At 51.0% G+C, this 12,068-nt stretch overlaps 4 protein-coding genes across 4 annotated transcripts; 1 reads left to right on the forward strand and 3 right to left on the reverse strand.

Annotated features, from left to right (window-relative positions):
- Positions 1-181: 181 nt before the first annotated feature.
- On the forward strand, positions 182-1,741 carry BO83DRAFT_380623 (uncharacterized protein). Its single transcript, XM_025531791.1, has 2 exons — positions 182-1,340; positions 1,373-1,741. The coding sequence occupies exons 1-2, from the start codon at positions 379-381 to the stop codon at positions 1,599-1,601; spliced, it is 1,191 nt and encodes a 396-aa protein (XP_025385528.1). The 5' UTR covers positions 182-378; the 3' UTR covers positions 1,602-1,741.
- On the reverse strand, positions 1,740-4,138 carry BO83DRAFT_380624 (choline-phosphate cytidylyltransferase). The gene is made up of 4 exons (XM_025531792.1): positions 3,245-4,138; positions 2,839-3,189; positions 2,374-2,785; positions 1,740-2,317 (listed from the first exon to the last, which is right to left on the reverse strand). The coding sequence occupies exons 1-4, from the start codon at positions 3,772-3,774 to the stop codon at positions 2,177-2,179; spliced, it is 1,434 nt and encodes a 477-aa protein (XP_025385529.1). The 5' UTR covers positions 3,775-4,138; the 3' UTR covers positions 1,740-2,176.
- A 1,124-nt stretch (positions 4,139-5,262) lies between these two features.
- BO83DRAFT_100117 (PP2C family serine/threonine-protein phosphatase) lies at positions 5,263-8,020 on the reverse strand. The gene is made up of 8 exons (XM_025525850.1): positions 7,668-8,020; positions 6,966-7,284; positions 6,788-6,861; positions 6,633-6,717; positions 6,365-6,571; positions 6,039-6,299; positions 5,426-5,974; positions 5,263-5,305 (listed from the first exon to the last, which is right to left on the reverse strand). The coding sequence occupies exons 1-7, from the start codon at positions 7,701-7,703 to the stop codon at positions 5,601-5,603; spliced, it is 1,356 nt and encodes a 451-aa protein (XP_025385530.1). The 5' UTR covers positions 7,704-8,020; the 3' UTR covers positions 5,263-5,305; positions 5,426-5,600.
- A 1,603-nt stretch (positions 8,021-9,623) lies between these two features.
- On the reverse strand, positions 9,624-11,874 carry BO83DRAFT_366153 (putative MFS transporter). The gene is made up of 4 exons (XM_025529700.1): positions 11,234-11,874; positions 11,047-11,179; positions 10,568-10,988; positions 9,624-10,503 (listed from the first exon to the last, which is right to left on the reverse strand). Exons 1-4 carry the CDS (start codon positions 11,694-11,696, stop codon positions 10,033-10,035), a joined length of 1,488 nt encoding a protein of 495 aa, XP_025385531.1. The 5' UTR covers positions 11,697-11,874; the 3' UTR covers positions 9,624-10,032.
- Between the last annotated feature and the right edge of the window lie 194 nt (positions 11,875-12,068).

Genomic DNA, 12,068 nt, shown 5'->3' on the forward strand with positions numbered 1-12,068 from the left:
CTACAACCGGAGCACTCTGATCCTACCGGCGAGCTTGACTGCAGCATCCCTGCATGTGAACCAGTTGATTGGCCGCCACCACGTCATAAGGTTGCACTTGAGACCGTGCTGTTCCGATTCTCGAATATTAACTAATTTATTACTTTATATTCTTTCTTATATGTTGCTATTATCACTTCGTACTTCTTTCTATCTCAGTGTGTATCTGTGCATTTTCACTACTAAACTAGCTGATATATATAAGCTAATCCCGTCATTCTTTCTCTATACTCCTTTATATTCATACACCTTTTAGACTTTCATTCTACTACGCTTTATTCATACATCTAAACCACTAGATTAGACTTGAAAGATATATACTCATTCAAAACATACAAAATGCGCCACTTCGACACCTGGATCCTCCGCGACCCCTACTCCATCTTCCACTACTATCCCACAGGCAAACGATGGCCAGAAACCATTCGCGAATTGATTCAATCTCGTCAAATATGCAGTCCCCCATCTACATCCACATCCAACGACAACATCATACCATCCGCAGCAGCAGACAGCACCTCCCAACCAACAAGCAGCTTTTTCCAACGTCTGCCCCCAGAAATCCGCCTCATGATCTACGCCTACGTCTTCAACGACTCCCCCAACACCCACACCACCACCACCACCAATGATACTACAAACACAACCATCCACCTGGTCCAAATCCGCAACAAAATCCACCACGTCCGATGCACACACCCCTCCCCACTCGACAAACACCGCCAATGCTGTCCCCAAACCATGGCTCGATGGCGCACCTCTCCCACCACGATCCCTAAACCCATCATCACCACCACCACCACCACCACCACCACCACCACAAACCCTCCCAAAGGAACAAATCAAGCAAAGCAACACGACACAAACAGCACCCTCTACCCCCACACCCACCCCTCCCTCCCCACCACCCTCTCTCGCAACACCACCTCCCCGCTCCTAACCTGCCGAGCCATGTACCTCGAATCCGCACCGCTCCTCTACACCCTCACCACTATCGACACAGACGACCTTTACACCTTCCTCTCATTCATCAACACCATCTCCCCCCATCTCCGGAAATACATCAAGTCCCTCACCGTGCAATACACACCGATCTGGCAGCCCATGGCCGGCCAGGAATATCCGTTTTCGGTGTATACGCATACCCACAATGATGTACTCTGGGGCGGGTTCTGGGATGCCGTGGCGAGGAAGTGTCCCGGGTTGGAGAGGGTCAGGTTGGGTTTGGATCTGGGGACCGTGTTTGCGGTTAATAACCATGTAGGAGGAGGTGGGGGGATGTCGGTGACCGGGGGAATATGGTCAGTTTTGGGACTGAGGAGGAGTGGGTGAGGCCGTTGTTACAGGTGCGGGGGTTGAAGGGGTTTGAGTTGGGGGTGATGGTTAGGTGTGATCGGTTGGCGAGACGGGTGTTGGAGAATGGGTTGGTGAGGGATGTGCAGGTGCTTAGGGAGAGGTTGGTCGAGGTGATGTGTCGGGAGAGGGATGATGGGTTTATGAGTGAAGGGGAGGAGGATGTGGTGGGTGAGAGGAGGGGGAGGTTGGCTATTATGGCTGCTTGAAGGGAAAGAACTAAAGTGGTCGAGTCTTTCAAGCGTTTTGTTGCATGATGATAGATACCCTTCGATGTTTTGTTGTTTCTGTGCTCAATAGAAGTCGATTAATTAGACTGACTACTATATATACTGCATTTTCATACTGCTACTACTACCACTTTCCCATATCCATGAATGAATTAGCCCTTCTATCAATCAATCTAGCTGTACATTACCATCCATCCATCCATCCATCTCATGCCCTGAATAAGAATTGAAAAAAAAAATATGCAATTTACCAAAAAACCCAACCAACCAATCAACCAATCAACCAACAATAACCACCAATCCATCCCAACTTCCCATTTAACATACCAATTCAGACAATCATTACTCATTAACTCGGTCAGAAAGGAAAAAAGAAATATAAAATATAACATCTATTCCTTTTCTTTCTTTTTTTTTTTTTTCCAACGCTACCGTGAGCTAATGAAAATAAAGTCCTCGCTTAACTTACATCGATCGTTGCAACAAGTCAGAACACAGACCTCTTCACCAGTCTGGGGTCCGATGAAAATTATCGTAGATGATCAATCAAACAATCAACCGTGATGCTGCTCATGCTCCTGCTGTTGAAGCTGCTGCTGCAATGCCTCCGTGCTGCGTTCCACCTCGGAATCGTGCTCTTCCTCGCTGGTGGGCGATGGTGCCCGGCTGCCCACGAGAGAACGGCGACTGCGCATCTACATTGGGGTCAAAATTAGTCAATGCAACAGAGTAGTAAGAATCATGGACCTACCCATGCGCGAACACCCCCAATCAATCCTAAACTGTAGCCCGTTGCAAAGTCCGGCTCGTTCCGACCGTTGCCGATTGTGCTCTCCGGACGTCCCAGAGCCTCTACCCGAGAAACATGCGCCTTGCTGCCCAGCACAGGGCTGGTGACACCGCTGCGCGAGCCGCCCAGATCCACGCTGTTGCGCGCGCTCGATAGCGGGCTGTTGGGCCGGCTGTTTTGCCAGAACTGACGCAGCTCCCGACCCAATTCTTGGCCTGTCGTAGTCCAGTTAGACCGGATGCTGTCCCGGAGCTCATTCACGTGACGCTTGATCTCCAGCTCATTCTTCTTCAACCATGACACGTTCAGTTCCTGTCGTGAAGCACCACGCTTAAACTGTCGAGAAATGTACTGGTCGTAGTCGCGAACAATTCTGTATTCGAATGAGCCCCCATCCAAGTATATCCATTGAGCAGCACAACTCACCTGGTAATAATTCCCGTTGTGCTCACACCCTCTGTCCGCTGCGTAGCCAAGAACTTTCCTTGAGCCTTGATCGGCGCATAGATATCATCTCCCTCATCCGCACCATATGGTAAATCATCATGCGCAACGTAATCAATCTGGTGGTCATCGATAAATTCCGGCGTCACGATCCAAGGGCAATTGGGAATCACTTCATCCACCCATCTGCAATGACGGATGCTCTCTGCGCGCTCGGCACCGCTCAGGACCGTCAGTCCCTTGCGCTTATGTGTTTCCTCGTCTCCGGTCACTCCGACGATCAAATGCACGTCAGGGAACGCCTTCTTCGCCTGTTCCAGCTGTCGCATGTGTCTGCACACCTCATGGTTAGCACTCTGTCCACATAAGCCAGATGGCCGATACATACCCCACATGGAACAGATCAAACACGCCGTCCGCATACACGCGCACCGGCCGTCCCGTTGGCGGAGGGTTGGTGTGATAACCGACGGGGTCCTGAAGTCCAGCACGCGCGGGAGGGCTCATCAACGGCTCCGATGTGTCTACCTGCAAGCCCGGCCGGCTCTTGCTCCGACTCTCGATATCACTGCTGGCCACGGTGGTCTCTGATGGCTCGCCCGGATCCTCCTTGCTGAGGGCCGATGGTGCGTCGGGAAGATCGCCATTGGAAGCTGGAACGTGGCCTTCACTGGTGGACGCCTTGCGGGCCCGTTTGGTGGGCGGAACGGTGCCGGCAGAGGTGACATCGAGAGACGATTGCTTCTTGTGCTTGCTGGGCAAGGGAATGGCGGAGCCTGTGGATTCGTCACCTTCCTCACCGGACGCATCGCGAGAGGAGGGTTGCAAAAGTTCTGCAGGGGATGGAATGGCGGCATTGGCGGAAAGATGTTGGGAACCGCTGCGCTTGCGTTTAGTCGAAGATTGGGGGGAGGACATGATGGCCGACCGAGGGAGCACAGCTCGACTTCTGTCAATAATAGAAAAAAATTACACGGAACTGAAGATGCTGAGGAGGAGGAGCGGCGAAAGAGTAGGAGGATAAGAAATTAAATCCGCTTGGCGACAGGTGAGACAAGAGGACAGAAAAGCAGGACGGAGAGGATGTGGAGGAGGGAAGAGGAGTACGGGAGGGCCCGGGGATGGGATCCAAAGCACAGAGGAGAAGATGAAATTCCTCAACAAACCATGGGGGGGAAATGGTGGAGAGGGGGGAGAAGAGGGAGGAAGAGAGAGAAAGAGTAAGAAGAGGAAGAAGAAGAGGAAGAGGAAGAAACTAGAGCAGGACCCTTGACAGACGGGCGATGGAGCAAGCAAAGACAAGGGGAAGAAACCGACCGAAAGTATCGCGGATCCGAAACTAGAGCGCAGACTAAAAAAGGCAAGAATCTCAAAATCTTCCCGACCGGGAATATTGATTCATGTATGGTACCTTACTCAAACTCGACTGATCACCTCCGATAGAACTGACCGCTTACCAGTAAATGGGTCGCTAATGACCGCGAGAAACTGCTAATTACTGCTAGATACGTACTGCTAAAATACTGGCACTGCCCACAGTGGGGAAAGCAAGCAAGACAACTGACCGTCACGTACGGTCCTGCCCCAACCATCATCGCCCATCACGGGACTCCGGCGGGCCCTCTCATTCGCCCGGTCCTTCCAAAGTACCATACGGTGTACCTCAACCAGGCCTTTTTTTTTGCGACGTACTGTACTTACTACTTAGCTACCTACTAAGTACTAGATCCATCCTACGGACTCCTCTTTCACTCCACATCTCTTGTCGCAATTGACTTCCGGATGGTGTCAAGACTTCTGCACAGCCAACGTTTCTATATGCATACGATATAATTTAGAACGAAAAAGGAGACAAAAGATTCAACATACACGGCTCGCTTCCATCCCGGTTCCAGAAACTCCGCTGCTGAAGCAAGCATTCGACGAGTTTGCCTTACCCGACCCCGGACTTATAAAAACTGTACGTCATGCCATCATGGAATATTTCTTCCCCCCGGGACGCCATACATGGTGTGCAACTCCGCTATTTCCCTCCCCTCCCTGACGTGATCGATTGGTTACAACATACCAATGTCGTGCTCAAGCCGGGACATCGCAAGGGCTGTCCCGCCGGTAATTTCCAGGCTGCAGCTGAGGTGGACACGGCATCGCGTCGTCAAGGAGCAGGGAAGACACAGACAATAGGATAGAGAAAGAAAATTGGGACAATAATGGAAAATATCATGGTTCATCAACAGTGGGCGTTTTGTGCGGTATCTTGTTCATGGCATGAAACAGACGTACTCTCGTGAGGCCGGCCGCTCGCGGCTCTGCAATAAAACTGGTAAACATAAACGAAACCCTCCGACCCGATTCCCATGCATCCACCCCGCAACCAATGCCAAAATATTGAGTGACTTTGGACTTCCTATTCGTAAAAAAAGGTCACCTCGCGATTGGGTTCCACCGCCTCTGGAAACCACTAGGCCATTTCGAAAGGGAGTAAGGCTGGAGTATGATAAAAAGAAGGGGGGAGTTCGACGTGAGGAAGCCTGGCGCTTCCAAAGGGGCAAGGCAGAAAGAAGTCCACCTAAATGTAAGGAAATAGGTAAAAACGGGGCACAGTCGTAGAATCACACAAGGATGGTTTTCAAAGAACCAAAATAAGGAAAAAAGGAAAAGGTAACAAGCGCGGCAAGGGTAGAAAAGGAAATAGTGAAAAAAGAAAAGACACATCAAGGAGAAATGCAAGAGATCCATCATGACTACGAACTCGTAGGCTTTTGCGGCGTTCCAGGGGCACTGCCGGACGAACCCTCCGCGGTGGTAGACGGCGACTCCGATATCTCAGCGGCGTCCGTTCGGGGAGTGTCCTTAGACTGAGGCCCAGGAGTTCCCTCCCGTTCATTCCGAGCCGCATCAGGTGAATCACGGTGCACCTGATTGACAAGGTCCTGGTCTTCCTCAGCCTGATCAAAGAGTTCGTCATCGTTCTGTTCCGGAATCAATTCAGTGCCGTCCCCCAAGAGGATGATGCGGCCAGAGCGGACGCTGAAGCCACGCGCACGGTCGTTTTCCATGTCAAAGTCATCCGGGTTCTCCTCAAATTGATTCCGGATACCGGGGCCGCGGAACTCAGCTGCACCCCCCGTTCAGTCAGTAGGGATTGGAATTGGAGGCCGTGGGATCCTCGAGAGACTTGCCGTACTCGGGCGGAGCGCAAGGGCCGTCGCCGTTCGCCACGCGCTCAGCGATCTGGTTGTACCACTCCTCTTTGGTCCTACCGTTAAGGAGACCGATGATAACCATCGTCATGTTGTCGCAGCCAACACCACCGGTTTCACTGTTGGAGGCCAGGCAGTTGTCCATCATGTTCTCACAGATCCGATACAAGTCCTGCTTCGCGGCAATCCCACGGCGGACGAATTCCACCACTGATTGGGAGGACTGACAATCCCAGATACCTGCATTCCGAAAAGTTAGCGATTTCCGAGACCCTCGCTCCCTTCATCACCAGAGAAAGACCCACCGTCACAGGCAATTACGAGGAACTCGTCATCGTCACTGAGATCGTGCACAGTGACGTCGGGATAGGCAGTGACGATTTGCTGCTCAGGAGACAACTCGGGGCTCTTCTTGAACTCGAAGTCACCAATGGCCCGCGACAGGGCCAGGTTGCCGTTGACACGGCCAAAGTCAACGAAACCACCAGCAGCGCTGATACGAGCCTTCTCGCCTATATTTTGTCATGTCAGCATCACCAACCCAGGTCGTTAATCGAGATGTAGGGTCGGTACCTTCGTTCTGAGGCTTGTGGTCAAATGAAAGAGGCTTCGCGCGGCCCTTGACACCCAGTACAGAGCGAGAATCACCAGCATTGGCCTAGAACCAGTCAAAAAAAACGAACCGAGCCCATCGTCGTTTCCAAACCGGCCATGGCTAGAATACATACCACCCAAATCTTGTGCTTCGAGATAACGCTGACGGCTGCGGTGCAGCCAGACACTTCCTCCTCATACTTCGGGTCTAGCCGGGTCAGTCCGTTGCTACCTCGGAGGGACAGAAATCAAGAAGGAGAGGGAGAGGCGGGTGGGAAGGTTGCCCGAACTCCGATCATAGCGCTCACGAACCTTCCAAAATAGCCCGGTCGGTAGCGAGGAAGCCATCCTTCAGGGCCTGTTCGATATCACCTTTGGCAAAGGAGTCCTGCTTCGCGACAATCTTGTGGACGTTCTCTCCGGCGAACAATGCTACTTTGTCTCCACCGTGCCCGTCATATACACCGAAGAAAGCGAGTCGTTTATCGGGGTCGGTCGGCTTTTCATCCTGGTCCGAGTACTTGGCCTGCAGGTCGAGGACGGCAGCATGGGCATCCTCCATGCTGATTCGCCAACCCTGCATGGCGGAAACACCGTATATACAGCACTCATCTTGACCTTCAGCGGAAGTCTAGATAGCACCGGAAGTGGTTAGTGAGGATGTAGGAAATTAAGGAGAGATCCGGAACACAATGGAATGGTGACAGGTCATCCGCCCGAAATCGCGTGCAGGAAATTTTCATCATCCTGTGGAGGAACCCCGCAGGGGAGGGATGATCACCACATTGCAGGCGCGACACACAAGAGGAGGAATGAAAAAGAACGATGTAGGATATAATAATGCTGGGCAGTGAACATGTTTGACAAAAGGATACAAAAAGGGGAGAATGGGCGGGTATGGCACAGAATGGCAAATGTGGATGGTGGACAGATTAGAATGGCGTAAGATGCGTGCAGTGTGGGGGAGGATCAAAGGACCAGACAGGCAAACGCAATGCTTCAGGTTTCACTCACCTTATCGACCACGGGCTCGGACAGAGTCTGACCCATGATTTCTAGTGGATCACAATTAAAATGTTCACGCAGAGGAAAGGCCCGTTACAGACATACACACACCACCGAGGAGGGGGAGGGAAAGAATAGAGGAAGAGAAAAGGTGGAAAACCGGCGGATTCTTTTTGGGGGGGGAGAAGACGAGGGGAGGGGAATGGGGAGGGAAGAGGCAGCAGATCAGGTGAAAGAGAAGAGATTAGGTTGGCTTTGAGGGCAAGGGCAGAATGACTATTCGGGAGGCGGCAAGCGGGAATGGAACCAGCAGAAAAGCGTGAGCAGAACTGATGATGGGATGGTGGAGGGAGAGAGGGGGGAAAGGGAAGCTAGTAGTAGTAGGGAGAGAGGGACCAAAGTGTGAGAGGATTTAGTAGTGTGTGTGTGTCTCCGGACTGCTGTGGAAGGTTAGTTAAGTTCCGGACTCGGTGGTGTAATAATAATAACAGCACCTACTACTAGTAGTAATTAACTACTAATACGTAGTAGTAGTAGTGGTAAGCGGTAGTGGGAGTGGTGTGCCTACCTATCATTCGGGGAGTGGGGAAAGCCGATTCAACGATGACGATAGCTCTGAAATTGGGTGAGAAGCAGGGTGATTGATAGTTATAACAGGCAAGATAGGTCAGACAATTGGGAATACTAAACAATGACACAAGGGACCGAGGCGAGGAACTGGTCCAAGTTAGGAGGAGATGGTGTCACAGGAAGGGGAAGAGATTTTCTGCACGATAATAAAACAGACTAATGGGCATCAGGCATTATCTGGCCATCTGTTAAGAGAGAAAGAAAATCAATCACAAGGGCGTCAGCCGCAGGCAGACAGAGAGAGACAGCAGGCTGAAGCAGGCAGAGAGCAGCAGCGCATGTACCTCCAGGGTACCTCCACTGCGTTGGGGAGAAAGGTAAGGTACTCTCATGGTACTTCCACCGTACCATTACAACCTGATCGCATGCGGCAGGCGGTAGGACCGAAAAGGGAAGAGCCGGGGGAAAGTTTGCCAGTCGCGTGCCTTTTTCTGGATGCGGCAATTGAAAATAATCCAAAACTGAATTGAAATTGAATAATGACGAAAACTCCTTGGCGTCGGCTGACCCGAACTTTTTCACCCATCAACTCCCGCCACAATTCGAGGTACTTCCCTCCCCCTACGTCTCTAGTATCTGCTGGAAGATAATAGATGATGTGCCTACCTGTTACAGCTCCTGCATAGCATCTCTACAGCATAAAACCCCCGTTTAATTTGCAGGTGAAATACAGATTATCCATGTAAAGACCTTCCGGTGGAGAGCTGACACTGTACGTACTAGTTAGCTCAGCTCCATGTCTACCTTCAAGCAAGAACGTCGTCCGTGCCACGTTTCCTATTGACTTTTAATGCCTGGTTAGATGGGAAGTTGGCAAGGTACCGGGGATCTGGGGTACTAATTATATGAACTACCAAAGGACTGGCTCGTGCTAAGATAAAGGAACTCTCAAAACGCGCTACTGATGGGTTATACAGTAGATCAGACCCATGCATCTGGGTACGTGTCCATACATGCAAACTAAGCCGCTCTGGTAAATACTCTCTTGCCGCCTACGTTCGACTAGAGGCCATCTATGAGTTCTGTCTATACCTTGCTTGCTTGCCTGCCTGCCAGCCAGCCAGCCAGCCAGCCAGTTGCCTACTTATTTCCCGACAGTCCGAACTCAAGCAGCTTACCTTTTAACTCTTGCAAGGGGACTGGGGCTATTTAATTCAATTCGTGTCTATTCGGGATTTTATCGAGGAACCGAGAAAACAGCATTGACCGACTTATGATGAGATACTGATAATATCCAGTAGCTTCAAAGGTCCCTTGTAAGCATTCGTTGTGTAGAGAGTGAGTACATAAGCGTGGCGATTGGAGCGTGGTCATGTGGCAGGACGAGTGTCTTCGATCTAGTAGAGTCGCACCTGCTCTTCCTCTCAACTAATTCACTACTCCAAACGTTCAAACCGCCCTTCCCAGCAGACCGCTCCCTAGAAAATTCCAGTAGCGATGCAATTGTGGATTATTACCATCCCACCCAAAGATCCAATTATGAAATGGTCACATCTCGCTCTGCGAGCAATCGGTGTCCATCTCTTCTCTTCTAGCAAATAGGAAAGTCTATACCACCACTACCAGTAAGTCCATTCAGGACTGACCATCGTTGTCCTGGGTATCTCCGCCTGTTCTCCCTTTCTGGGGACATTCAAGCTCGCGGTCATGCTCTTCTATGATCCACCTTGATCACTTGTTCCTCCTACCATGCAGCTGACCTGACACTAACAGTCACCAAACAGCCAGAGGACGATGGCTAGATCTAGCTCTGGACTTGGAGGCAATACACTGTCAGGATGGTTGCTGCACACAAGATAAATCCTGCCATCCATGGAAGCCCCATCCACGCTCCTTCCCAGGCCATCCCTGCTCGAAATAATCCAGCTAGGAGTGGCCCAGATATCATGAGTCCAACTCCCTGTGTCAGAGTTATGGTCGTATTCAGGAGTCCAACATGTGATGACCCAACCAAAGCACTCCCGACGCTGCGCAGAGCGGCGCTGAACCCCCCTCCAAGAGCAACCAGAGCAACTCCTACAACGAACACTGCTGGATGAGATGCCACGGACATGAAGCCATAAGCAGCCATTAACAGACATGCACAGCCTATGGCCACTCTAAGGTCTCTCTGCACGGGGGACAAATATCGGTCGAGGATCTTCGTAGCCATCGGAAGTACGAGCATCAAAGCGAAGCAATTAATGATCCCCTTGACGCATATGAGAAGGCTCGCCTTGGAAATCATATCAGCATACCTGAAACTTGAAGTATTTGTACATTTTGCCGAGATCTCATACCTCTGCTAAGCTCCATGAAAAGCGCTTGGAGACATATTGGAGCATGAAAGGAACTGCTTCAATTCCATAGCTCGAAAAGAGGAAGGCGAGGGAGATGACTAGGGCACTTGGATACTCGCCGATGAACTCATGCAGTTGAGCGAACTGTGAGCGAGCAAAGAGTACCGCACTGGCCCATGTAAATGCCGATGATAGCTTCAAGTGGCCTGCCGTCTCCGGCTGAACATCATTGACGGGGTTGACTGAGGGCTCCGGTTTAGTCTCCGGCAAGAAGAGGATCGTAAACAGGCTACCAAATTCGCAGGCTAGTCCGAGCATCCAAGGGATCCAGGCGTTTGATGACATCAGCCAGGCGCTTAAGGGAACAGCAAGAATCTCTGACAGCAGCATAGCTGCCGACAAGATGAAATAGGTACTTGAACTGCAGGAGCCTTGATTAGCAAAAGGGGATGTGAACAGGTTTAGCAAAATTTCAATACCGTTTCTCTACCGGGAAAACATCCGCGATGATAGTGAAAGCCACTGAGGTAGCTATCTGAGAACCGCCACCAAGAATCTGAAAGATTGGCGTAAACCAAATAGCTCGTGGGGGGATGGTTGCATGATACCAGGCTTTCACATTGGAGTTAGCCTGTCCCTCCACGTTGCAACATCAGCTTAACTTACCGATGACTCTGATTGCCATCTCTTGCAAGACACACCCAGCCAGGCTTAGAAATAAGACTGGTTTACGGCCAACGCGATCTGCCATGAGTCCATATGGAAGCGCCAGAATAATGCCCGGAAGCTGGTCAAAGGTGCTCATCCAACCTTTGAGCAACGCCAGCTCACCCTGCACATCAGCAGTCTTGCAAGCCGAAGGAACCAGTGAAGAAAGGACCCCGCCGGGGCTGCTATCAAAGACCTCCGGATGCAAGTGCTGGCAGATGTTCAACTCGTATATCTGAAGTTGGGGAGCAACGGAGATGTAGCTGCCGATATCGACAGTGACCGCTAAGAGGCACGCAAGAAATAAGACCTGCTGGGCTCTACGCGTAACACTTTTTGGCTGCACAGGAAGTTCATTGTGCTCAGCTAAGAGAGAAGTTGTCTCAGAGGGTGTTTCTGGCTGTTCGGAAGCAATGGTCATGATGAAGGAATCCCAGGCTTCAGATGAAGAGGAATGCTTCAAACTCAAGGGCCAAGAGGCCGAGGGAAGGAATAAGAACCCCCCTCTGTCCCAGAAATGATGATAAGGATGGGCTTTGATTAGCCTCCTTCCCAAATGACGCTAAAAGGAACGGCCATGGGGCTGGCCAAAGGATCCGACGCATCTTACTAGGAGCTAAATAGATCAGTCGGTGACACATGGGCGCTTCTCCGATATCCGATAAGCGGGAACAAGGGTTTACCGCTGTTTACTGGCCCATTGTTCTGCTGACCCAATTCCAGTGATATATTAAATGGCTTGATTATTTAGCTAAACACTACTGGGTACTAGATAAGCGCAGAACCGTCCAAC

Source organism: Aspergillus eucalypticola (assembly GCF_003184535.1).
Source record: "Aspergillus eucalypticola CBS 122712 chromosome Unknown BO83scaffold_22, whole genome shotgun sequence".
Taxonomy (NCBI): Eukaryota; Fungi; Ascomycota; class Eurotiomycetes; order Eurotiales; family Aspergillaceae; genus Aspergillus; species Aspergillus eucalypticola.